The sequence below is a fragment of the Mesoplodon mirus genome (genome assembly GCF_964341445.2).
Source record: "Mesoplodon mirus genome assembly, chromosome: 18".
In the NCBI taxonomy this organism is placed as follows: domain Eukaryota; kingdom Metazoa; phylum Chordata; class Mammalia; order Artiodactyla; family Ziphiidae; genus Mesoplodon; species Mesoplodon mirus.
The window spans coordinates 32968029-32995974 of record NC_138994.1 but is presented as its reverse complement, the minus strand read 5'-3'; the positions used below and the strand labels follow the sequence as shown (position 1 = coordinate 32995974).

The window sequence follows — 27946 nt, the reverse complement described above, 5'->3', positions numbered from 1 at the left end:
ATGCCGGTAGGCTCGGGGACACAGTGTCCGCCCCGGAACGGTTTGGCAGGACAGAGGTATCTTTCCATACGCGGATGCTGCAGTCAGAGCGCCGCTTGGCCTGCAGGGCTGCCGGGCTCCGGGGCCCCGAGGGCGACCCCCGTCTGCCCGGGGGCGGGAAGCAGAAGCCCGCCTCCGGGCACCGAAGATCTAGAGCAATAACAGACGCATAAATAAACCAATGAGCGGCTCTTTGCTGCCAGCAGCAGGGAAACCTCGGGCTGATTAAATGCAGACGCGGGGTGTCTTCCAGGACAGGAGGGCGGCGGGGTAGAGGGAACCGGCGTGGAGGCGAAGGGTGGGGGCAAGGGAGGCCGGGGCAGGAGCGACGGGAAAGACCCAAAGCCACGTTTTTAAACATGGCGTGGGGGGGGGGCGGTTTTAAAGGCAACCAGTACGGGGGAGGAGGGGACCGGTCTGCGGGCCTCTGGACCTTTTTTAATACATATTACTTTGAATACATATTACCATGTGAAGTGTTAGTATTCACTTCAAAGTGAAGTTGGTGGTTGGCCACCGAACAGGTTGTCACACGAAGCATTCTAAAATGGGAAATGCCATAGTACTGAAGTTTGTGGTGAAGCGAGGGTCTGTGTCTTTGAACACATCGCTTTTTTAGTCTGTCCTTTTGGCTGGGAAGCTGGGACACTATTTTTAGGTAAGGCGGGAGTTTTGGGGAGTCAGTAAGTGCCTCTCTATCAGCTGGTGTGCTTGATTTTTGCAGTTGTTAGCAAGAAGTTTCATTTCTAATACCATAAGTATTCAATCTACATTGTTTTAAAGTCTGTATACATTTATGGACAGTCCAGTGTTTTACTGGAGCAGGGAGTGATGCCAAAATAACAGGGGAAATCATTTCTACTTGCAAAGGACCTTGTGTAGTTTAAAACTATAGAGCATATTCATGAAAGGCTAAGAATATTGCAGAGGGACCTACAACTAAGTAGACCAGATCTTACACATGCACTTTTGTCCTCTGTTTAAGAAGTAGGCATGGTATTGATATTAAATGCAAATTAGTCTATAATTATCTGTCAGACTCTATTTAAGATTCTAAATACAGGCCCAGCACAAGAAGTAAGGTCCTTTGCCTGTTGTTTTAAATGCTTAACAGTTTGAAATGCCTAGTAGACTTGGGGCCAAGTTTATCAACTTGTCGATAAACAAGAGATGGGGAGGAGCTACTTAAAAATTATAAACAAAGTGTTATGGCTGTTTATTTCCATAAACTTAGATAAGTATACATGCAAATATAATTTGATTTCTAAATAATAGTTTGAATTGTTTTCTAGGAGAGAAGTATGATATGTGTGGAGAGTGTGGCCGCAGCAGCTTGTAGTTCATTTAAATTGCTGGGTGTAGTCAGGATGACTTCGGTAGCACTGGCTAGGAGCCACATAAAACTTAGTGGTCTGTCACTTCACCGGTGGCTGAGATTATACTTTTGAGCTATCCTGAATTTAATAAGGTTAATATTCCTCTTTCAAAAATAAATAGTAGATATAACATGAAGATTTTTAATTTATATGTATATATATGTGTGTACATATATATTTATATATGTATCTATCTTTATTTTAAAAGCTACCAATTGTCTAAAGCAAATTGAACGTTTTTCAGCATACTACTAAAGAGTCATACCAACTTGTTTACTGGTGTAAATTGTACTGGGTCAGTTTCTCCAAGGGCAGGAAGTTGTCTGGTAAAGCCAGAATTTGTTTTTTTTTGTTTTGTTTTTTTTGCGGTAGGCAGGCCTCTCACTGCTGTGGCCTCTCCCGTTGTGGAGCACAGGCTCCGGACGCGCAGGCTCAGCGGCCATGGCTCACGGGCCCAGCCGCTCCGCGGCATGTGGGATCTTCCCGGACCGGGGTACGAACCCGTGTCCCCTGCATCAGCAGGCGGACTCTCAACCACTGCGCCACCAGAGAAGCCCCTAAAGCCAGAATTTGTGTGTTCAACTTGTTTTGACCCCCAGAAACCCTGATTCATCATTAGGTTCTTCAAAGAATGCAGGCACATTTTTTTGAGTAAACCATTGTGACGTGTGAATGTTTGTGATTTTTGTTATTTCTGTGCCATATTTTAGGTGTTCTCGGAACATCTGAATTTGCCTTTTTGCTTTCTTCTGTCGATATTCTCCTAGTGGTGAAAATAATCCTGTGAGGCGAGCTTCCTTTCAGTAGGCAATATGTGTAACTAATATAGTTTAAAAACTTATTTATTTTTATGTAAAACTGATGCATGCTATGGTCAACAAATCCAAGCAGTGCTAAGTGTATATAGGAAAAAAGATAAAAAGCCTCTGCTCTCCTTCCTCCATCGTTAGCCATGTCCCCCTAATCTGACCGTAGAAAGCAGTTGGTGTTACTTGGTGTTTGGAAGACCTCTCTTGACTCGGTGCGCGGGCAGTAGTGAAAGCAGAGGGAGAAGTCATGGAAGGCATGGCCACGGAACCCGTTTAGATGTTAGGCAGGTATTCCACCCTTATTTCCTGTGATGTTAATTAATATTGATCATCTTAAACTTCCATTAGTTTAAGATAACTGTAATTGAATTGTTAGTGAAACACTCAAACAGTTAATTGCATTGTCAGGTTGGTAAAGTTTTGATTTGTTGATCTTGTAAGGAAATAAATATTTGGAAATTGAATTCACGTAACCTTAGGGCTGGGAGTAATGTTGGTAATTATCATCTGTGGAATTTTATGATGAGATGCACAGTATACTTACTCTAGGCTTTTTATAACTCATTATGTTTCCTTTAGTTTTCAGAACAACTCCAAGATAGCTGTTATTTCTGCTTTGCAGAGGAGATTTAGGTTAAATGTGAATTAACGAACATAACGTCGCAAGACCAGTAAGTGGTGGTGCTGGCGCTGTGCCTTGGAAAGGGCGTTCTCTTTCCACTGCAGTATGCTCTGCTGCTTCTATCTAGTCTGTCTTATTTTCCAGATGAGGAAATTGAGGCCTGGAGAAGTCAAGTGACTTTCCCAAGGTCATACAGCTGATTAGTAGTAACATTAAACCAAACTTTTATCTCAGGACTCTTGGTCCTGGCTGGTTATGCTACATTTTACTGAAGTACTGTGGACCAAAGGACCATATGCTGTGACCACTGGATACAAATGCTTCAGAACTGATACATCAGCAGTGGTGTTTTCTAGTATGTATTCAAAGGTTCCTTCTCTCTCTTTCAGAAATTATAAAGAGCTCTGATGGGCTCTTTGGGTGATACCCAGTGCAGTGAACTGCAGGTGAGTAAGGTCTGGGAGAGCCTTATTTACAAAGCAAGGACTTGGTAATGCCTGAGGAAAAGACCAAAGGGACTTAATCTAGAGGAGGGTGTCTGGTCAGCAAGATGAGCTGGGACAAGGTGGAGGAAGTAGGGCCCTGGTGCAGCAGCGGTGACCTGACTGAATTGGCTACTTCTGGGGCCGACTGGATGATGGTGAACCTACTCCAAACAGACTGCCTGATGCTTTGTCAGTTTGTTTGAAGAGAAGTGAGGGTAGGTTAATCTTCCACTTCTGTTTTGCATGAGTAACTGCACAGGGATTCAACCTATCTGCATATGATTGGCTCTTCAGAGGTCCTTCAGTTTTTGTGTCAACATTCTTGAGTGTTGACCGCCCAGTGCTCTGATGAACAGGTTAAGTGTTAAATTGTCTGTTTTTCCTGTTATCTACTATGTGTGTATTGTCATGAATGACTATATATCTGCATTTCTGAGGATCTGGATACCAGGAACATACCAATGGAAACAGAAGGTTAAACTTTTTCCCTAATGGTTGTATTAGTCCTTCAAATTATTTGTTTATTGCTGAAATGCCCTAAGAATGACATTTTAGTCTTGAGTATTTATTATTTCACAGTAATTAATCTTCTTGGTCCATTATAGTATCTTGGCCATTCAGTATTAAACTAAGAAAATGGTAATACTACAGAAAAACAATGAGAAGACTGTTCTAATATTGTCCTTGTGGGGCATCAGTGCTAAAATTATTTTTTGATGTATTTTTAATGCTAGTCCCAGAGACTTTAATGAGACAATGCTATATACTTTTAGGGTTTATAATTAAACTTAGGCTTGGCTACTTATTGATTGCTAAAGTAAAACATTGTTGTAGGGGTTCTTTGTTTCTTGAGTTAGGGTAGTTTGCACGATTCATCCCCCACAGGTTCATGGGGATGATCAGAAGGCTAGCTGAGCTGGTTTCTTGGTCCTTGGAAAGCTGGGGTCTGGGTTGTCATAGGTCATTGTGATCAGAAGTACATGAGCGTTCTCAGTTAAGGCCAAAGTGAGCAATAAAAGAGAGGTGTGGACCTCTTCCTGAGACTATATCGAGTTTGCATCCTGGGACCCCTAAGTTTGCTCAGTATGGTAGAACTTCCTCTCTTAAATTATAAAATAATTTAAGAATTGTTATTAAGTAAATTGTTAAATATTTGGGTTACTACCCCTAAAACAGTTGATTTTATTTTTGGCATTCTGTTAAAAATATATATAGAGAGATATATATCTCTCTATATCTATCTATATATACATACACACACACATAGATTATTGTACTCCTTTTTAATTATAATGTATATAATTTGAATTTTTCCTACTTATTAGATTATGAAACATTTCCATGTTATAGTTGTCACAATTTTAATTGACATGATTACACTTTGAGAGGCTGCAAAATATTTCATCAAGTCATGCCGTCAATAATTTACTTAACTCTTTTTATGTTAGTTATTTATGTTGCTGGCTCGTTTTCAGTTAATACTTTAATGTACATTATTGTAGATATTATTGTACTTTTCTTCGGGCTCATTAGATCTCTAGGATAAATTTTTGAATGCATTATTGTGTTAAATGGTATGAATGTTTTTATGGTTTTTGATATATATATCGCCGTCCTGTTTTTCAAGAATGTTATACCAGTTTGTACTACTAAGAGATATACAGATGTACCTGTTTCGCCATAACTGGATATAAATACATTTTTTCCTTAAAAGTTTTTGCTTATTTAATAGTGTAAATTGGCATTTGTACTTCTTTGTTCTATAATGTTGAATTTTTCTCTTTGAGTCTCTTCATGGTGAATTGTTTGTTCATATCCTTTGCTATTTTAATCAGTAAACTATCGATGTGGGCTTTGGATGGTAAGGCAAGTATAACCAGCTAATAAACAGGTGATTATTAAAAAGATGATCAGAACCTGTTCGGGGAGAATGTTCAGAGAGAGTCTAGTCTGGATGGTAAGTTTTCTTGAGAACATAGTGGTTGAAGGGGAACGGGTGAGTTATTCCAAGGTTCAGCTCAGCACATGTTTAGTGCGCATCCATTGTGTACCACGTGTTGCATCCTCTTAGTGCTTCTCAAGTCATCGTGGCGTATACTTGGCTGAAGGAGGAGGCTGCTTGAGGCTGCTTGAGGCTTGACTTGTGGGACTTTGGCTGCTGAAGTCTCTTTGTGGAGGGCTGAGGGGATGACTGACTAGAACCTCTTTAGCTCATTCAGGGCATACCACAGTGCCACGGCACAGTCTTTGAGAAGCTCTGTTCTGAAGGATACAAAGACGAATAAAGCATCATTTCCTCTGACAAGGAGCGAATCATCTAGTAGAGAGAGTAGGGGCACCAAAACAAGAAAGGACTAATAGGAATTTGAAGGGTGCTGTAAGAGGGGTTCAGACAAGGTGCTTAGGGGTTCAGTGGAGGGAGTGATACTGCCCCCTTGCGGATGTAAGGGAACGCTTCAACTGAGGAGGTGGCATTTAAATTGCACCACTGTGAAACTGAGGCGCCAGGGCAAGAAGAGGGCATTCTGGAGGGAAGGGTAGCTTGAGCAAAGGCTGAGGGGTGGTGTTGGAAATGAGGTGGATGTCCGGAAACTGAGTATCCAAATTACCCGGACCCTGGGTTACATGAAAGAACATAGTGGACAGTGAGGCTGTTGAGAGGTCATGACTGGGTTTTGGAGAATGCATATGATGGATTGTGAGTGAGGAGAAACTAGAGACAGGGTTTTCAGTCGAGTTCATGGCACTACTCCAGGTGAGGGATGATGAGTGCCTGAGTTAGTGTGCTTGGGAATGAAAGGAGGTGGTGGAGTCAAGAGATACTTTGGAGGTTGAACAGAGAGATGTGGTGACTGATTAGGTAGGAGGGGAAGGAACAGTCAGTTCTGTGTCTTAAGTCAGAGATGATGCTGAGGTATTTGTGGTTGGATGGCTGGCAGAATGGGACAGCAGGAATACAGAGGTCAGGAGGAAGAGCAGGTCTTAGGGGTTTAGAATAGAGAAAAGATGATTTTGGTTTTGTGTGTTGAGTTTAAGGAACTAGTAGAAAGGTGAAATCAGAATCTTAACCCTGGAAGGAACAGATGAGGAAGTTCAGGGCCCAGAGGAGCTAGAGGGACCAGTGAGGTCTCACAGTTAGATAAAGCAGAGTGAAGACTGAAGCTTCCTGATTCCCAGTGCAGCACTCTCTTCAGTGCCTCAGACTGAGAAACTTCTCTGCTGTGGTGTTTTCCTCGCACCCAGGTGTGCTCAATAGGAAGTTGGAAGTGGCAGAGCTTATGTTGGGAGTGAAGAGTTTATTTTTTAATTACATTTTTTTATTATGGAAAATTTCAGATGTATAGAAGTGGAAAGGGTATAATCAATCCCACTGTACCCATTGTTCAACTTTAATAGTTAGTGATGTTGTTTCCTCTGTTTCCTCCCTCTCCATCAATTCTATTGAAGCAAATCGGATAAAGTGTTTTGGTGAACTTGAACTCTGCGTATCTGTAGTTAAGGAGAATTGAACAGTTCAGTAGGGTATGTTCTGAGCTTTCTGGGTGGGGGTCTAGAGTGAACAGAAGTAGCATTAATTGCCAGGATTCCTGGGCAAGTCACTTACGTCTTCTGAGCCTTCGTTTGTCTGTGAGACGGAGGTAATAATGGCAGCGTCACAGAATCACCTGAGATAAGGTGTAGAAAACCCTCTGTGAACTGTGAGCCTGAAGTGTTATGCAGATTTTAGTTGTTGGTAATAACAGAAAGGTAGTGCTATTCCTTTGGGCTTCTGTGTTGCTGGCATTCAATACATTTTTATTATTCAACAAAGAATGATGTGAGGTACCTGAGGCTTCAACAGGGAACAAAACAGACAAAATCTCAGCTCTCCTGGAACTCATGTTCTAGGTCTGGAGTATAATAGGAAGCTACTACCTTCATAGTGATTAGTGTGGGCCAGACACTGTTCTAAGTGCTTTCATATTTTACCCTATTTAATTCTTGCAGTAATGCCTTGAAGTGTAGCCCTGTTACTATTCCCATTTTGCAGATTTGGAAATCAAAGCAGATTTTTAAGCAGATTGCCTCAGGTCACAATGCCGGGATTCAGATTCAGGCAGAGCTGGCTTCAAGCCTGTACTCTTACCCCTGTGCCATTAAAACACTTTAGCTCATTCATGGCGTACTAGTGTTTGGTACAAATACAAAAGGTAGGCCCTGATTGAAATTATTCCTAAACAAGTAAGTGTTCTCTTCTTGAGGGAGAAAAAAAGACAAAACCAAATGAAAAAAATGGCAGTACACAGTTCTCTGTGGATGGGGGTATATTAGTATTCTTACACAGAAAAGAATGTTTCTTCCTAAGTTTTTATAGGCTTCAGCAACTTTCTTGGATTCTTTAGATACAAATGGCCACCTCAGTGGAATGAAGTCATTTTCCTGCTGGTACTTGGGAAGAGTCTCTTCTTGAATGAATCTCCTTCTTGCTTACAATTCTTCTTTTTTCTCCTACTCCTCTCTTTCCTTACCTTGGGGCAGTTCCCTTCTCTGATTTCCCCTGTTGTCTGATCCTCCTTTTCCTCACAGCTGTGGTGTCCCTTCCCAGTGTCATCAGCTGCCCATGTTCTCAGGGATTTCCTTCCTTCTGCTTTTGCCTTCTCTTCCCTAGCCTGCCTCTGTCCGTCTTCTTGGGCCTTACCCTCTGTTGTGGCTCTTCTGAGTTTCTTCAGCGGGACTAACGTCAGGACCAATTTCCCGCCTCTGGCTCTGGCTCTGCCTTGCCAGCTCGTGGTTCTTCTTCCTGGGCAGGGAAGATGGGGAAATGGGCAGTGAGCATTCCTTAAGTTTGCATCAGGATTAGGACATGGGCCTCACTCCTTTTAAGGAGGGTTAGGAGGGTATTATGGCTTGCATACCTGTGGGGTTTTTTTTGAATATTGTTAAAATATACATAACATAAAATTTACCATTTTAATCATTTTAGCATACAATTCAGTGTCATTAAGTGCATTCACATTGTTGTACAACCATCACCACCATCCATCTCCAGAACTTCATCTTCCCAAATTGAAGTCTGTACTCATTAAACACTAACCCTCCATCCCCCTCTCCCTCAAGCACCTGGCAAACATCATTCTACTTTCTGTTTCTCAGAATTTGAATAGGGTCCATTCATACCATAGGTACCTCATGTAAGTGCACTGATACAATATTTGTCTTTTTGTGACTGGCTAATTTCACTTAGCCTGTCTTCAAGGTTCATCCATATTGTAGCACGTGGCAGCATTTTCTTCCTTTTTAAGGCTAAATACTATGCCATTGTATGTAAATACCACATTTTTAAAAATCCATACAGTTTTTGATAGACACTCAGGTTGCTTCCACCTTTTGGCTGTTGTGAATAATGTTGCTGTGAACTTGGGTGTATACATATCTGTTCAGGTCCCTACTTTCAGTTCTTTCAGGAAATACCCAGAAGAATTGTTAGATCATATGGTAATTCTGTGTTTAATTTTTTGAGGAATCCCCATATTGTATTCCATAGCAGTAGCACCGTTTGATGTCCACCAGAAATGTAAAAGGGTTCCAATTTCTCCACATCCTCGCAAACAGTTATTTTCTATTTTTTGGATAGTAGCCATCCTAATGGGTGTGAAATGATAATATATACTTGTTTTTAAAGGTGTTTTATGTAGAATAATAGAATTTCAGGACTGGAAATGGTATTAAAGATTTCTGGTTCAATTAGCTGTAGACAGCAACAAATGTTCTCATATGTCTTAGCATTTTCACTTCTTTCTCAGTTGGAGAAAGGCATTTTGGGCAGATGGGTCTCTACTGGATCTTCGGCTCAAGATGAACTATGTCTGACCCAGGCAGGGTACATGGAATGCAGCTTTGCCAGAGATCTGCTCTTCTCTTCTGCCAGTGACTCTCTTTCTTATACTTCTTTACAGTTTCCAACTGTGTCTTCTGGGTTATTTAATCTTCTTTCCAGCTTCATTAAGGGATAAGGTAATTGTATTCAAATAAACATTTTTATTTAAAAAAACTAGGTAAGTTAGCAATTAATGAGCCCAAGATCAGTATAAACTGCTCAGATGATTAAAAAGACTCTATTCAATATCAATTTGAAGGAAACCTAAATATTACTCCTGGATGTTAGCTATAATTCCTTACTATGGAAAATAAGTCACCCCTTTTCAATTTTTTTTTTTTAATTTGGAGGAGATGAGTTAAGCAGCATAAAATAAAATATATTTTATATTTACGAGAAGATTATAACTTCTGGATTAGTTTGGGTTTTGAATCATTTTTAAGTTAAAGAAAACTGTTAGTTTAATTTATATTATGAAAATCTTTACGCCTACAGCAAAGTTGTAAGAATAGTATAATCAATACCCAATTGTTAGCGTTATGTCATAATTTGCCTTGTCTCCCTTTCTCTGTCAAATAGATAGAATTTTTTTTTCCTGAGCCAGCTGAAAGTAAGTGGCAGACATCTTACATGGCATTTCATTCATACTTCATCATGTGTCTCCTAAGAATGAGGACATATTTCTTCATAAACATAATACCATTATCACACCTAAGAAGATAATTCAGTAATACTAATAGTTATACTATCAGATATCAAGTCCATGTATAATTTTTCCTATTTCTTCCCAAAATATATTTTATTTCTTTAGTTTGTTTTTGACTCTTTAGTTTCTTTTTTTTAAATTAATTTATTTAATGTATTTATTTTTGGCTGCGTTGGGTCTTCGTTCCTGTGTGTGGGCTTTCTCTAGTTGCGGCGAGCAGGGGCTACTCTTCATTGCGGTGCACGCGCTTCTCACTGTGGTGGCTTCCCTTGTTGTGGAGCATGGGCTCTAGGCGTGTGGGCTTCAGCAGTTGTGGCGCACGGGCTTACTTGCTCTGCAGCATGTGGGATCTTCCCGGACCAGGGCTCAAACCCGTGTCCCCTGCACTGGCAGGCGGATTCTTTACCACTGCCCCACCAGTTCTTCTTTTATCAAAAAATTATGTCCTCATTTGTTTTTATGTGATGATGCCTTTATTTATTTATTTTTATTATTGTTTATTTTTGGCTGTGTTGGGTCTTTGTTGCTGCGCGCGGGCTTTCTCTAGTTGTGGCAAGTGGGGGCTACTCTTTATTGTGGTGCGCGGAATTCTCATTGTGGTGGCTTCTCTTGTTGCGGAGCACGGGCTCTAAGTGCGCGGGCTTCAGTAATTGCAGCACCCAGGCTCAGTAGTTGCGGCACACAGGCCCTAGAGTGTGTGGGCTTCAGTAGTTGCGGCGTGTGGCCTCAGTAGTTGTGGCTCGCAGGCTCTAGAGCACAGGCTCAGTAGTTGTGACATACGGGCTTAGTTGCTCTGCGGCATGTGGGATCTTCTCGGACCAGGGCTGGAACCCGTGTCTCCTGCATTGGGAGATGGATTCGTAACCACTGCACCACCAGGAAAGTCCCAGACGTTCCTTTTTTTAATGACAATTTTGAAGAGTCCTGGTTCATGTATTTCATAGACTGTCCCTCAACTTGGGTTTGTGTGATGTCCTCCTCATGACTGGAATGGAGTTAGGGTTTTGGGGAAGGAGATGTTTACTTTTAATATTTTGTTTCATCTCTCTCTCTTGGCTTTTTATATAAGATATTCAGTGCATATAGATATATATTTTAAAAAGCATGCTTGTAGACTATTATTTTATAATCTGCTTGCTATTTTGTAATCTGGTTGGGATGATGGTGGTATGCTTTTTTTTTTTTTTCCAGTACGCGGCCTTTCAATGTTGTGGCCTCTCCCGTTGCGGAGCACAGGCTCCGGACGTGCAGGTTTAGTGGCCATGGGTCACGGGCCTGGCCGCTCCGCGGCACGTGGGTTCTTCCCGGACCGGGGCACGAACCCGTGTCCCCTGCATCGGCAGGCGGACTCTCAACCACTGCGCCACCAGGGATGCCCATTTTTTATTTTTTTGCGGTACGCGGGCCTCTCACTGTTGTGGCCTCTCCTGTTGTGGAGCACAGGCGCCGGACGCACAGGCTCAACGGCCATGGCTCACAGGCCCAGCCGCTCCACGGCATGTGGGATCTTCCCGGACTGGGGCACGAACCCGTGTCCCCTGCATCGGCAGGCAGACTCTCAACCACTGCGCCACCAGGGAAGCCCGGTACACTTTTGTTTTAATTATGCAGTTGGCTCTCTTGCGTTGATTTACATTTTATTTATAAAGCTCCACTGCTTTGGATTATGATGTGTTTACAAGGCTACACAGATAATCTGGAAGGGAAAATGAAGAAATACAAATGACAGAAAATATTTTATAATAATAAAATTTTCTTGGCAAGCAGCAACCTTTTCTCAAAGTCAGTCTTTTAATATAATTGGCTTGCTTCATAAATATGGATTTTTTGTTTTTTCATATCTTTATTGATTAGTAAGCATATTAAATGACTTGGGAGGAATCTCACTCTCTTCAAGAAATAATTTGGAATTATTGATCCAGAATGCTGACAGTTCTCAAAAATGGGTCAGGAAAATCAAAGTAATAGATGGAAAAACAATCTCAATTTTAGCTCTTGATATAACTTTTCTAAAATTTAAGGTTCTTTTTTATAATTTAAGTTACTAAAACAGATGGTGGAAGGTCCATCAAGATATTTATTTTATGTATTTAAAGCATTTTACTTTGCTGTATTGAATTCCATTCATTCTGGAATTTAGGAGAATTTACCTCTTTATGAAAGAGATGATTCAAAGTAGAAAATGATTGATGACCTTCGCTTCCAGTTTTCTTCTCAATAGACTTAGTCTCTCTTCTAATGCTTCTTGCATACTCAGTAATTGTATAAGTTTTAGAGAAAAATGCAAGTCTGGCTGAATATTAAGCACAGTACACTAAATAAAGCTTTTTTCCTTTGCAGAATATTTTACATGTGTGTCCCATAGATTCATCAGAGATTCTAGTTTTGGATAAAGGCAAGTACATTTCAAGACAATACAACATCCCTATCTAGGACATTGGCATTCAAATGAGAAGTGAATTTGGTTCAGGACAGTTCTTGAAATGCTTAGCATTTAGGTTATTTTAGGTCAACTCTTTGGGAAATTCAATTAGAGTATTTATTGAATGGTTTTAGTGAGCTGATTGGTTGTCATGTCATGTCATAGATGATATAAAACATGACTCCTATTTATAAAATAGTTGTGTTGGTCAGATAAGGCATCTTACATGGTGTATTTAATCCAAGATAATGGATGAGTAAGAGGCAGATCATTGTCTAGGAAGTAATTTTGGTTTTGAGAGAGGCATTCTTAGGGAAATAGGCCTTGAAGTGTTCATTTAGAGCTGGGCAGGATTGAGGTCCGGAGAGAGGAGGGAAAGGATATTTGGGTAGAGGGAAGGGCACTGGCAGAGCCTCAGAGGCCTGACGGTTCCTGGGGCCTGTGTGGGAATGGTGGGAAAGTTGGGTTGCAGTCAGCCTGTGGGTGGCCTGGACGTTGGGTAATGAGCGTGGCCGTGAGTTTATGGGCGCCCTCTCTAGAGTGGTGTGTAACTTGCTTCCTCCCTGAAGAAGTGTGACACGCTTGTGCTAGCTGCAGTGTCTTCCCCACAGCTGTGCTGTCCATTGAGGAGAAAGGGGCCTGCTCTGCCATGGCTTCCTTACTCCTCAGGGTATGGCGTGTGAGTTATTTTAATAATGTATCAATCTGCCTTTTTTTTCTTTTGTCACAATGCATTTACTTTCTAACGTGGTCTTGTTTTCAGGGTAATAATTGGGTTTCCACAGGGAAAATAATAATGTGTGAGGCAAATTATTGACTTAAAAAATGAATCTCTAATATTTTTCTAGTAGTTCTTCTTTTGTTTAAATTTTTGTTTCGTTAGTTATGTAAAGAAACTTATGGATAGTAATTTCTGCTCAGGTGGATAGTGGTACTGTTTAGCACAGCTCATTGGTCTTCTGAAACCTTTACAAATGCAGTCTGATTCATTCCAGCCAAGTTAATTATGAGGTACATCATTTTTTTCCCTTAATGGAGACAAATGTAAAAGACAGAGATACAGAAATCATCTTCCGTTTAGATTGAAGAAATTTTAGTTACTACTCTTTGTTCCTGCTATTTGATCACAGTTTATTTTTATTTTTTGAAGTCTGTCTCTAATCAAATAAGATTTAATGTTTTAGAAGTAATAGAGGACCATGACTAAACTAATAAGAAAAGTTAATTTAAGGACAAGAATGGATTTTTAAAAACATAAAAGTACATTTCATGACTTGATTTCAAGATGATCTGGTGGTATCCTTATACTGTCACAGAAGGAAGTCCACAGTGGGACGAGAATGATGCTTACAAATCTGCACCCTTATTATCTATTACTGAACATGTCTTAGTCCAGGCCAGTCTGCCTACCACCTCTGTGGAACACTGTTGATTTCATTTTTCTTCCAGTATTTACTTTTGGTTCTGGACCAATTATCTAGCTGTGACGGGATTCTTCAAAAGTATCCTACATTTTGTACTTAGTGAACTAGTGATTGTTCTGTTTGCAGACATTCTTTCTGAGGCTCTACTCTTGCCTCGAAAACCTACATTTGCAGAAAGGGAAATGTATAGGTTTTCCTTTTCAATGTATTTATTTTTATTTATTTTTTATTTATTTTTGTCTGTGTTGGGTCTTCGTTTCTGTGCAAGGGCCTTCTCTAGTTGCGGCGAGCGGGGGCCACTCCTCATCATGGTGCGTGGGCCTCTCACTGCCGTGGCCCCTCTTGTTGTGGAGCACAGGCTCTAGATGCGCATGCTCAGTAGTTGTGGCTCACGGGCCCAGTTGCCCCGTGGCATGTGGGATCCTCCCATTCCAGGTCTCGAACCCGTGTCCCCCCCATCGGCAGGCAGACTCTCAACCACTGCGCCACCAGGGAAGCCCAGGTTTTCCTTTTATTAACAAACTTATCCTTCTTTATTTCTTTCCAGTTTTTAAAAACCGTGTCCATTGTGACATTGAGATTCATATTTAAAAATAATTTTAAAATTTTATTCTTAAAATTATCGTACAGTAAAACTAACCTTTTTCTTTTATCCTGTTAATTTAACACGTGTAGTTTGTGCAACCAGCACTACAATCAGTATACAGAATAATAATATCACCCCCCAGAATTCCCTGATGCTATCCTTTTACAGTTAACTGTCCCCATCCTATAACCTCTGCAACCACTGACCTTTTCTCCATCCCTATAGTTTTGTCTTTTTGAGAATGTCCTAAACATGGAATCATACATGTAAGCTTTTGAGACTGGGTTCTTTTACTCTGTCTTTGAGATTCATCTAAGTTATTGCATGTATTGAAAGTTTATTCCTTTTTATTACTGAGTAGTTTTCCATTGTCACTCATTAAAGGACATTTGCGTTGTTTCCAATTTTTAACATTTAGGAATAGAGCTGCTGTAAACATTTGTGTACAGACTTTTGTGCAAACATAGTTTTCATTTCTCTATCTCTAGGGTAGCTGTCTCTGGGGAGAGGGGATTGCTGGATGGTATAGTGAGTATATTTTTAACTTTATAAGAAACTGTCAACCCTTTTTCCAGAGTGTCTGTACCATTTTATACTCTCCCACTAGCAATGTACGAGAATTCCACCTATTCCACATCACTGACACTATCAGTGATTTTAATTTAGCCATTCTAATAGGTATGTGGTAGTATCTTATCATGGTTTTAATTTGCATTTCTCTGATGACTAATGCCATTGGACATCTTTTCATGTGCGTATTTGCCATCATTAGATCCTCTTGGTGGAGTGCCATTGAAATCTTTTGCCTAGCTTTTAATTGGGTTGTTTTCTTACTGTTGAGTTTTGAGAATTCTTTATATATTTGGATACAAATCCTTTTTCAGGTATGTGATTTGCCGTTGGTTTTTTCTCAGTCTTTAGCTTGGCTTCGTATCCTTCTAACATAATAGTGTCTTTCAAAGAGGAAAAAGGTTTAATTTTGAGAAAGTCCAGTTCATAAATTGTTTTCTTTTTTATATTATACTAAGATGGGTAGATTTTAAAATAAGTTTCTGTTCTATAAAAGTGGTGAAAAGTAACTTAGTGATGGGAATGTCCTCATAAAGTTGACTTTGTGGAAGGTGCAAATGTTATTTTCTGGAAAGGTAGTACTAATTAATATACCTCTTAGTCTTGGGAACATCTAGGACTTTTGTTTAACCAAAGAATGCAATTGGTTGAGGTTTGTGAGGGTTTTCACACTTTTTAAAAAAATGATGATCACTAATGTGGTTAAATATGTATACTTTCATAATGCAGAACTATGTAGGAATTAGTCCTTAAGACTCTTCCAGGGTTAAAATAGTGGTATATTACATTCCCATTTGATGCTTTGGGGAGTGCCTGAGTTTGAGTTTCTGCTTCACTGGAACAGCATTAGAACTCTGAGTGTAGGTTCAGATTCAGTGTCATGGCTAAAAGCACGAGCTGCATCAGAATGTCTGCATTTGAATCCTGCCTTTTATTTACAGTGTAACTGTGGGTGAGTAACTTAACTTGTCTGTGCTTCAGTTTCCTTGTCTGTTAGTGGGAATGATACTAATAACATCCACCTTGTAAGGTCATTATGAGGACTCAAGCAGATTACATAATATAGTCATTTCAACGGCCTCTGGCCCGCAGGAAGCATTCAGCAAATGGCTCTTGTTATTATTCTTATTCTTATTGCTGAAATAGCTTTATGATAAAATTGTTTAAACAAATGTTTTGGAATATTTTCAAGAGTCAGGATAACCACATATCACACTAAGTCATTTCTCTCCCATGCCCACTTTTTTCTCTTGGCACTTGTTATTATTAATCAATACCTGTGACCAGTGTTTTTAATAATCATGTATATATACACTGTTTTACAAGCCAGCTATCAGTTCATTCCATTTTTCACATCCTGTGAGGTACTAATCAGATATACACATATACATCAGTTCGCTTCAGCTGCCTGAAATATCAACCTAAATTGGCTTAAGCTGGAAAGAAATTTGAGTTAGGCTCACCTAACTGCAAAGTCAGGCACAGCTAGCTGGATTCAGGGCTCAAGTAAAGTCATCAGGACTCAGGTTCTCCCCACGAGTCAACTCTGCCTTTTCCTGTATGGACTTCAGTTGTCGGAACTGTATGTTAGAAACTTGGCTGTAGCATATTCACCCCCTGTAGCCTGTCAGCGTTTAGATTCAGCCGGAAAGAGCGCCTGTCTCTTTCCCAGAAGCCTCAGCAAAAGTCTCATGATGTCTCATTGGCTCTTATGGGGTCACATGTCTGACCTGGAGCCAATCGCTGTTTGAGGCTGTGAGACTGGGATTGGCCAGTTCTGGTCACGTGTCACCCGTGGCTCTTTGGCGGAGTCGAGCCCACCGGAGCCACGCTGACTGAGAGGCGGGGAGAGGTACCTACTCTGAGGGACTTTGTGGGCTTTTATTACCAGAAAAAGGGCTGGACGCTGGCTGGTCAAACGACTAATGTGCTGTTAGGCTCTTTTTGTAGATCGGCAACGGATCACAGGGGTTAATGGATTTGAATTAGACCGGATTTGAATTAGAACCTTGGTTACTGATTCCAGCTTTTTTGTCTCAGGAATGCCGTTCCCCACAGGGTCAGGAGTTTGCAGAAAGTTAGTGTTGTGTATTCTTTTGGTGAAAGTCGGATAATGTTTAACAGGAAGAGAAAGAGTCAAGGCAAATAGGGGTGGCCTTCTCAATGGGTGGACGTGGTGCTTCTTCCCACACTGGTGGGTTTAAGCGACTCAGCGCCCTTCTCCGGGCCTTTCTGTCCCCGTGGCAGAGGCTGTACAAGACCCAGCTTGGTCAGTGTCTGTCCGCTACATGGCAGGGTTGCATGCTGTAGACACGGGTGTATCCGTGTATCCCGGCCAAGAGTGTTGGCTACATGGTGAGGTGTGTCTGGTGCTGGCGTCGTTTAGAGGTAGTTTCTAGATCTCTGTATTTTTTATAGTCCATTTTAGTGTGGCTTGAGACATTGTCTCACTTTGACTTCGGCTGGCAGTTTCTATTTTATGTTTTTCCAGAAGACGCTTGAACTTCTTCAGGAGTATGTGTAGCCAGGTCATGCTGTTTTCTGAAGAACCAGAGAAGGCAGTTACCAGAGACCTGCCTTGTATGGAGAGCTACGCTACAGAAGTACCCGCAGTGAGGTTCAGGGAGACCGCAGTTAGAAATGAACTGTTGGGACCTGATTAATTGTGGTAGGCATCTTCATATCCAGTGCTGAGGTGGGCACCTGAGCCTACATATCAGAGACATTAACTCTTGAAATTAAGTCACTTCCCCCCATAGCTCCCGGAGTTAGTAATTCTGTCCCTAATCTCTACTTCTGTGTTACTTTTATTGAGATATCCCTGGCTAATATGTTTGGTGATTAATGTTGATGGTAGGCTTTGTGATCTCCCCTCAGAGCCAGTTTTAGGGGTTAGCTTGTGTTTGTCAGTGATGTACAAGTACACTTGTTTCTCCAATGGCTATTGGAGAGCATAATCATTCTTATGATTGCATAATCATAACCATTATTATTTTACCGAGATGGTGAAAATGGGTGAAAATAATTCCTCTGTCAAGTAGATAAAGTAGTTACATAGCATGATATTTTATTTTCTAAAACTAGAGTGTTGTATGTTGAAATCTGTAAAGTGATTTCCACTTTGTATAAATTGAAAATATGGAATTTTAGTGAAATAACAATAGCTAACACTTACTGAGCACTCACTGTATGCCAGGCATTCTTTTAAGCACTTTACACGTATTATTTCGCTTAATTCTTAAGTGAAAATAAATAACCATAGGAGGTAGGTATTAGTTGTCTCCTTGCCATTTTAGAGGTGAGCAAGTTGAGATACTTGAGGCTAAGTCATTTGCTCCAGGTCACACAGCTGGTGAGTGACACAGTTGGTGAGTGACAGCTGGTGAGTTCTGAATGTAAGTCCTCTGGCTCCAAGCCTGTGCTTTGGATCACTATGCTGTGTTCTGTCCCTAGTAAAGATTTTAGCTCATGTGTTGTTAGTTTTTCTTTTCATTTTGCTTCTTTTTGTAATATTTTCTAGATGTGGGCTAGGAGTTTTATAGAGAAGATTTGCTAATTCTAGGACCTTTGGAATCCATGGATTTATCCATCTTCTGTTGCTGTTATTTGGCAAGCAAACACTCTATGCTTGTTTAGATCAGTAGGTGTCAACCAGGAATGATTTTGCCCCCCAGGGGACATTTGCTGATGTCTGGAGACAGACATCTTTAGTTGTCGTAAGTCAGGAGACGTGCTCCTGGCACCTAGTGGTCAGAGGCCAGGATGCTGCTGAAACATTTATGAAGCACAGGACAGCCTTCCGCAACAAAGAATTGTTCAGCCCAAAATGTCAATAGCATCAACTCTGGCCTATAGAATGAGTGACTGATGATCTTGTAATGCCATTCTGATCTCTAACGGGCAAAGTCACATTAGTAATGTAGAAATGATTACTTTTGATGTTTGTTTGATAATTGATTTCCCCAAATGAATGCATGTTTGTATAAGGGACATAAACAGCAACCATAACTTAAATATTGAAGTTCCCTTAAAGTAAACTGGGAATTATAGCCCACTGAGGGAGAGCTGAGGAAGTTTAAAGGGAGGCCATGTAATGCCTGAGGATACAATACTCTAAATATTTGTTGGATTACCTTGTGAATTACACAATTAGATTTCATTTTTTGTATTGTATTAACTTGTCAAATGTATAAACATTTTAAATATCCTGTAATTTTTAAAACCGTGTTTTGGTATTTTTTTAATTAAAAATTTCATACTGAGAAAAGTGGAGAATATTACATTGTACCCCATGTATGTACCACCCATATTTAACAAATGCTAACAAATACTGAAGTCCATTTTGAGCTCTTTCTCATCCCATCCCTTAGGTGTTTCTACATTTTTTATTATACCAAACATCTCAAAAGTTGAAGGGGCCTGGAACTCTTCCGTTGTCTGTCGTCAGGCCTCACTCACTGCTGCTGCCTTTTGTCTGCCTGTCAGCTTCTCCCCTCATCTTTCACTGCAGTATATAGGCGGTAGAGGGCGGAGCCAGGTTGTCTTCTCAAAGCTGGAAAGGCCAGGCCGAGAGTGGATGCGTAGGCTGGAGGGAGGCGGGAGGACAATAAGTATGGGTTTCCCCCAATGACTGAAAGCAGAGCGTTCCCATGAAGCCTTTCATAAGCCGAAGTGGCGTAAAGCGAAGAAGCAGTGACCATAGGACACATCTTGCTAACGGATGCACAAAATAAATTGAGCTAAAGTACAGAAGCTCAGTGACAGTTCAAAGCTATGGTGGCTTGATGCTGAGGTGCTGAGTGTGGTTCCCAGGAAGGAGCTGGGTGGTGCCCCTTGCACCCGCTTTTGCAGCGCACAGTGCGAATTGCCTCTGTACGGGCTGCTGCACAACACGTGCCGGGCACTGTTCTCATTTTCCCCCCTTTTTTGTGAAAATAGATACCTCTTTGGATTTCTTTTGGTTGGGAAAACAGGCGCTAACGTGGGTCTTTCTTAAAAGCGAAGTGGCATAAATTGAGCTTTGGAAGGATGGAGGAGACCTGTACCTTGGGGCCGTTTGGTGAGGTAGAAAGTGGGGAGAGTGAGCGAGGGTGGGAAGAGGCAAGAAGAGCAGTCTCGGAACCAACAGAGATGGTGGTGGGAGGTCTGCAAGCGTGGTCCGCCGGAGCAATGTTGTGACTGTCAGGTCAGAGGATCTTAGGTCTTCTTTGCCCAGGATTGCTGCTCCCTGCATTATGAGTGGTATAGCTCAGGAGAGGCTGCGCTTGAATTCTCAATCTCTATTACTTGGACTGCTTAGTGGTCTGTTCTTAATGGCAATGCCTGCTTATCACCAGTTGTTCACAGGACTTCTACATGATAGGTTCCTTTTTTTTTTTTTTTTTTTTTTTTTTTGACCACACCATGCCGCCTGCGGGATCTTAGTTCCCCGACCAGGGATCAAACCCTCTCCCCGCCCCTTTCCGCCGTGGAGGAAGCGCGGAGTCCCAACCACTGCACTGCCCGATAGGTTCCTCCTTTATTTAAACACCTCCCATCATGCTCCATTGCTATGGAATAAAGCCCTCACTTCTTGTGGCATTGGAGGGCATTCTTAGCTCCTTTCCCACTTTCTCTGACACACCTGGAGTGTATCATGTGCTTTTTCTTGTCTTGGTGACTTCTTGTGCATTCTCTCTGATAAACTCCCCTGTGCTCCCTATCATCTCTGCACAGTGAACTTGTGTTCTTTTGAGGGCAGCTCATGCCTTTCGGCAGATGGAAGGTATTTCTTGCTATTTTTCATTTGTGCTTTGCCTGTCTTGCTAGAATCTGAGTTTCTTGAAAGCAGTGATGGCATGCTTCCTCTTTGCGTTTAGTGCTGCTAACACAGGGCCTGGCCTCAGGAAATGTTTGCTGAACTGAATTAATAGCCAGTTCGAACTTGCCCTTGAGCCAGTGTTTTGTACTGGTGGGAAAAATCCTACACGGTGTGGACTTTGATTCTCTGAAGTGTCAGTTACAGTATTGTAAGACGGAAGATAGGAGCCTGGGATAGGAAACAGTTTTGCACCTTCTGGTTTTTTTTTTTTTTTTTGCGGTACGCGGGCCTCTCACTGTTGTGGCCTCTCCCGTTGCGCAGCACAGACTCCGGACGCGCAGGCACAGCAGCCATGGCTCATGGGCCCAGCCACTCTGCGGCATGTGGGATCTTCCTGAACCAGGACACAAACCCGTGTCCCCTGCAGCAGCAGGCGGACTCTCAAACACCCTGCCACCAGGGAAGCCCTATATTTCTTTTGTTAATGCCGAGCCTTAGTTTACTACCCACACCCCCGATATTGTTACCTCCTTTAATTATGTGTTCTTTGTAAATTTTAATTATTTATTTATTTGGTTGCACCGGGTCTTAGTTGCAGCATGTTGGCTCCTTAGTTGCGGCTCAAGGGCTCCCCAGTTGCAGCAGGCAGGCTCCTTTAGTTGCGGCTCGCAGGTTCCTGAACTGTGGCATGTGAACTCTTAGTTGCAGCATGCATGTGAGACCTAGTTCCCTGACCAGGGATCGAACCCGGGCTCCCTGCATTGGGAGCACAGAGTCTTAACCACTGCACCAGCAGGGAAGTTCCAATTATGTGTTCCTTTATTCATTGGCATTTATACATAATTCTTATCTTTTTCCCCCTGTATTTTTATAAACACAGAAAAGTGAATAACATCTTAAAATAAAATGAAGGAAAGGCCTAATGTATCTGAGTTTTTCTCAGTAGCACGAAGGGAAATGTTTGCCAGCAAGAACTGTGGCAAGGTTATCCCAGATGTCAACTGTCTCTACTACCAGGGGCTCAGAGCCCTTCTGAAGCTTCCTAATTGTCCAGGACAGCTCCATTATGGCTCACCGTACAGGGCCTAGCCTCTCATGCGACACTCAACATTTAAAAATTAGTCTTCATTTCTCCTTCCCAGCAGGCAGCTTCAGTTGGAGAAAGTAACTTCATTTTCTTATGTACTCGTTCATTCACTCAGTCAACAGACCATCACTCCTCTATTATATGCCAAGATCTATGCTTGCTTCTGGTAACAAGGAAAGAATGGTTCCTTGTTATGGTTCCTTCAAGCACTTAAGGAGCTCATAAACTAGTGACAGAGGAAGATGCACAAACCAGTCAATAAAGAATTAACAATGCTTTGACTTTCTTTGTATTATTTGAATTTTTATGACTATATTTATATACTACACCCTGTTCAAAGTGGAAATAGATATTTAAGAAAGAACTAGTGATGTAAAAAATCCACAGTAATATGTAAGTTATTTAGAGAGTTAAGACTGGCGATATTTGCACTCTCCAAGAAGCTTGTTCATGCAGATGAACCCCTACTTCTTTTGGTTGCTTTATTTACATTTATAGAGGTATAGGTATTCCCTCTTCTAACAGGGGTTAGTAACTTGGGGAGGGGGTGCTACAGATTAAGGTCCTGATTCAGTGGCAGGTCCATCTTACCTCCTCTTCAGGTCATATTGTCAAGCAGGAGCTACAGGATGAGACGAGTAAAACAGTTCACTTCCTTTGCTTACCCCCAGCCCCATGATAGGCTTCTGCTGGGCTTCCTTGGTTGTTTTCATCATCACTTTCACCACCAGAGGTCAGGGAACCTTCCAGTTAATCAGGGGCCCTGGAAATGATGCAGAAAAGTACTGACTTAAACATAATAAATAACATTTATTTAGGGCTGACTGTGAGCTCATTGCTTAAAATGTCCTACTTAATCTTCACAACCACTCTAGGAAATTGGTATTGATAAATCTCAGGTATATCCAAAACAAGTCTCTATGTAGGATTGTGATATTTTTAGGACTTTTATGTCTTTAGGTTCGTCTTGGCACCAGACATAAGGCGGTTCAACATAATACGCTGGCCCTAAACAGCTCCAGATGCCAAGAATTGGCAAATCACTACTTTGGTTTCAATGGGTGGTCAAAAAGGATCATCAAGGTGAAGTCTGTAGATTTTCTTTGACTCACCAGACTCCTTTCAACATTGAACTCCTAGACTTTAGAGAGAAGAATAGAACAGGGCTATGGGGAGGAGATGTGAGAGCCTTCCACATGGAAGTATGTGAGCATTGGCCTGCCACCTAGAATTAGTGATAATCTCAATGACTTGGATGGCGGTGTCCATAATTTTCGCCAGTATTTGTATGGTATATGATAAAAAATAGTTGTCCATATCTAGTCATTCATTTGCAAGTCCCAACTTGATTTTGAAGCTATTGCATACCTAAACTATTACCTGGGATTGCTGGAGTTTCGTTTTTATTTCTAACAACAGGATATTTTGAAGCCTAGCCTTTAATTCATAATCCTAACAGCTTCAGGATCTTTCTAACCTTGAAGAAAGGGAAAATGAAGCTATTGTGACACGAATTCAGAAGCAAAGCCTGAAGTTCTTCTGTGCTTTAGAGGTGGTGTTGCCCTCCCATGAGTGCAGGAGTCCCGGAGTTGTCATGGCTGAGGAACCTTTGCATAAGTTGGAGGAAGGTCTGTTTTCCAGTATGTTTGTGTGTGGGGAGGTGAGGGAGTGGGATTTCTCTTTTTTCCTTTCTTTCTGAAACTCACCTTTTCAGACACATCATCGCTTTTCTAAGCCACTAAAGCCCTGGGCAGATTTTTTCTGCCTGACAATATAGGTTTTTATCTTAGGCAATACCTGACAGCACCTTAAACTTTAGAATTTGAGAACTGACCGCCTGCCAAGAAGCTTAGGAGGAAGGAAAATTAGTTAGTTTTTGTTGTGGTTGTTGTTAATAATTTGTTATGTGCTAAAATATTCCTTCAAATACAGATGTCTTCTGGCCTTCAGTTATCCCAAGAAAATCATTGTCTAAAGATTGAAATAAACCCTTGTGTAAATATTCAGTCCTTTGCCTCCTATAGAAGGGCCTGAGCAGAAAAAGTTAATGTAGATCCCTAGAAAGGGGATTCCAATTGGTACTGAGTTTTTTCCTAGAATCCATGGCACTTGGGCTTAGGGTTTTAACTCAGAGGCAGAGCTGTTAGTGAATGGAGTGGAGGAGGCTCCACCATCCACCTGAGTGGGTGATGGTTGAGGAGAGGCCAGATCATCTGCACTACCGCCAAATCTATGTCACTGTATGAATCCAGCCCTTTACGCACAGGAGAGCAGGGTCTGTAGCAGTGCAGCCTCAGCTTGTCCATTTGAAATCTGTGAGTAGTATGAGATTTGTGCACGTTCTTGGTTTGCATTTCCCATCGAGTGTTTTAGGAACTTCCAGAATAGCAGTCAAAATGTGCCATGCCAGGGTATACCTACAACAGAGACATTCACCCGTACCCCAGTGTTGTGCCTGCCCTTAATCACTAAGATAATGATCTAAGAATCACAGATGCATTTTTAGTTTTACACACATAACCTAGAAATCAGTTATGCAGACAGGCATTTTACATTCATCTGTTTTGGTTGGATTTAGGGTCATTATCATTCCTTATGGAAAGGAAGGTAACCCAGAAGCTTGCTATTCAGAAGGCTATGACAGATGCATTCCAGAAACTGCTGATTGTGGCTTTAGGTAAGACCTTTTTGATTGTCCTTGAAGTACTTCAGTTTCAGTGAGCAAGTAAAGTTACTTGAAAAGTTAATTGGATGAAAATAATGGTTAGCGAAAACATTACATATTCTTTCATTCACCAGGTGCTTTCACAGCAGCAGTCTTAAATTTGTTCTTTGTGGCATTTATGAGAAAAATGACAGCAAATATTATTGTCCCCAGTGTTTAGATGTAGAGTGACTTGCCACAGTTCCTACAGAAAGCGTTTGATCCCGTTCTTCCCCAATTGCTTGCTTATCTTCCAGAATAGTGCAGTGATGATAAGCCTTGGGCACCTGCGTTTGAGTCCTAACTTCGTCTCTTAGATTTTGTTGTTGTCGTTGTTGTTGCAATTTTAGGCTTTTCTAGCCAGAGGCATTGGAAGGTATTTAATATCTCTAAGCTGCAATTTCTTTATCTGCAAATAGGACTAGTAATACAGCTTATCACCTAATGGAGGCTATTGTAAGAGTAAATGAGATGATGAATGTAAAAAGCTTAGAACTATGCCTGAAACATAGTAAGCAGAGAAAATATATTGACTATTATTATTATCGTTTTTTTCTTGTTGAAGAGTTTATCAGATGATGTTTTTGAAATCAGTTTAATTTCAGTTTTCATTTCTGATATATTGGGTGAATATGATTCTTATATAATAATTGGCTACGTTTTTGTGAGCCTTGAAAGTGGTCATGCTATTGAATAGTGTTGATTGTGTTCCCTATCGAGTTATACAGTGGTGAGAATGTCACAGGCTGTGCCCAAAGGAAACTTTATGATGAGTAGATTCCCGGAACAGAATTGCTCCCCTGCTTCACAGCCCTGCAGGCTTAGAGAAAATCCGAGCAAAGTTGTCAGAGACCTTATTTGCTTGTAAGAGTTGACCCTGGATTGGTCTTGGCCTTCCAGCCTGGGCAGTCCTTCCAGTGAAGTTTGACTTCCCTGGTCATCAGGCAGAATCTCCATCAGCTGTCAACTCTGGGTAACAACCTTTAAGAACGAAACTAAATGTCTGGGTTGTTTGTCCCTAATATGCCAAGGTATTCCTTATATGTACTCCAAACTCCTTAGACCAAAAAGCCTGGTGGCTCTAGCTTGCCTTGAGGAAAGCTGTATTGTCCAAAAGGTACATGGGCTAGTTTCTGCCAGTAGAGTGTTCAAATGCTGTCTCTCTCTGTCTCTGTCTCCAAAGCTTTGTTCATTGTATCTGGTAGAAGTTTGGTCCCAAGGAGTAGGCCCTGGCCTTGCTTCTAATATGAAGTATCTATTATAGTCCAGTGGTATCTCTCCAGGTTTGAACTCATTTTGACCCCCACCTAATGCCTTCCTATTTCATTGTATTGTGATTGAACATTTTTGTTTCCACAGCTTTTAATTTCTATGTCATTATTCCTTAGTTCTTATTTCTAAGATCATAAAGGTTTTTGAACCAAAGTTGATACTTCTTATATATTTTTTCACAACTAATTATGATAAAAACTGGAGTGTCAGATGAGGGAACTTCTAGGAAAATGCTCTTATTTTCTGCTTTTAGAAATCAAAAGAATGTCTAATTATTGGGTGCTACCATTGTATACAGGAAGTTTTAGAGCAAGAAAACTTCTGCATTGATCCTTGTTAACTTTATCTCAGAAATTGGTAAAACAGCCGTGGCATATAGACTCTGTGAAGAGGTCACAGATGCTAGAACCAAAGAGGAACTACAGGATTTAATTCAAGTATGTGTATGTGGAGATACAAACTCAAGGGGTACACAGCCAGTGTAGCCATAATTCAAAACAAGCAGCAGGATTTGGAAGACTTTGGCATGTCTACTCAGCTCTGTCTTCCTTAGGAAAATGTGAAACTCTGAAACTGCTTTTGAGGCAGGGAATTTCTAGGACTTTCCCAAGTCCCGAGCCTTGTCTCTGGCCCGTTATTTGAAGTTTGGAGAGCAGGATTGAGGGCCATCAGTGTACGTCTACAGTTGTGGACACAGGAGAAGACACAGGCCCTTTAGAACTCCCCTCAAATAGAATTGCAGGGATTTGGGAACAAAGTAACTATGGCCTTAAGTGTGATTATGCTACAGTGTTTTAAAACTATTCATGCCTTTCAAGTAAGGTATATTACCCAGATCTCAGCATCTCATATATATCTTGTGTTAAATATTTTGCCGAAGCACCTTTCTGTAAACCAATTATATGGATGCCTCGAATTAGGGATTAAGTTGTCAACGTAACTTCTAAAAGAAAACATTAATGTACTGTATATAGGATTTTTATTAAAAAGGAGCAAAAAATGTGTTTCATGTCATTGAGAGCTTATTTTGGGGCTAGTTTTCTGATGATTTAACTCACCCCAACGTTGCAAAGTTTGTTTTGAAGGGAAGAAAGTAGAGAAAGAAAAGGTGGTTATGTTCTGAAAAATGTAGAAATTTTGAAAGTTTTTCCTGTACAAAATAATTATTTTAATTCAATTGAAATCAGTCAAGGAAACTTCAAACGTATCCATGTTTGGACATTAAGAAGTCTAGCTTCCTGTGAAATGTGAGAGGAAAGGACTCCGTATTGATAGTAAAGATTTCGGAAAACTGATTGTAACAACAGATCCATTCCTAAATGAGGCCAATCTTGGAATCAGTTCCATTGAGAAACCATTATGTGCCAGGCACTGGAAATAAGATGAAGCTCCTTCTCTCTTGGAGTTTAGGTGTTACAGGTGTACCAGACAATTAAAAAGGACTAAAATTAAATAGATTATGAAAAGGACTGTGAAGAAAGTAAACTGGGTGCTAGTTAGAGTATTTGGAGAAAACTACTTCACATGCTGACTTTAACATTCTAAGTGTCTTCTCCATGTCTGCACACAGGGTAGACCTCTGAAAAGTGACACAGTAGTTTTTTCTAGATTAATGGTTCTGTTGAGACAAGGTGGGATGGGGGAAGTTTTCCCATGCTAATATAAAGGGCCATTCGCTTGGTTTTAGACACTCTTTCCCAGAATGAATTGCTCACCTGCCCCAAACCCCTCCTACAGAAGTTCTGGAGTCATCACTGATTCAGTGGTAACCTCTGATGACAGAGTGGTGAATTAATAATGAGACGTGAATACTGAGAGTTTGGAGGAAATGGCAACATTTTAGAATAATTGTAAGGTGTGTTCCCCTCCCGCCACCCTGACTGGTGCTCATTTTGCAGGTCAGCTACTTTTCTTGTCAGCCCTGTAGCCAAAGGGAGGAAGAATGTCTCTCAGACTTCAGCTTCGAGGAGGAAGAGTTCAGATTGTCAGAACTGGACTAGCACTTTTGAATTTCCCAGAATGCCACATCCTGTGGTTTCCTCGGGAAGCTCTGCATCCTTCCCAACCCCCCTCCACCCCTGGGCTGCTGGAGTTTGGGGCCACTGGGGTCTGCAGCCCAAATCCCGCCTCATTGTTTGGGGCCTGGGAGGGCAGGGCGGGGTTGGGAAGGGGGCCCGGCAGGAGGTA

At 41.2% G+C, this 27946-nt stretch overlaps 1 protein-coding gene across 1 annotated transcript; it reads left to right on the top strand.

Annotated features, from left to right (window-relative positions):
• Positions 1 to 27946, top strand: LOC309793390 (RAD52 motif-containing protein 1-like; the record flags this gene model as incomplete). Its single annotated transcript, XM_082603862.1, has 6 exons — positions 1 to 6; positions 22744 to 22866; positions 23243 to 23411; positions 24362 to 24460; positions 26111 to 26196; positions 27658 to 27946. 6 exons carry the CDS (start codon positions 1 to 3, stop codon positions 27757 to 27759), a joined length of 585 nt encoding a protein of 194 aa, XP_082459988.1. The 3' UTR covers positions 27760 to 27946.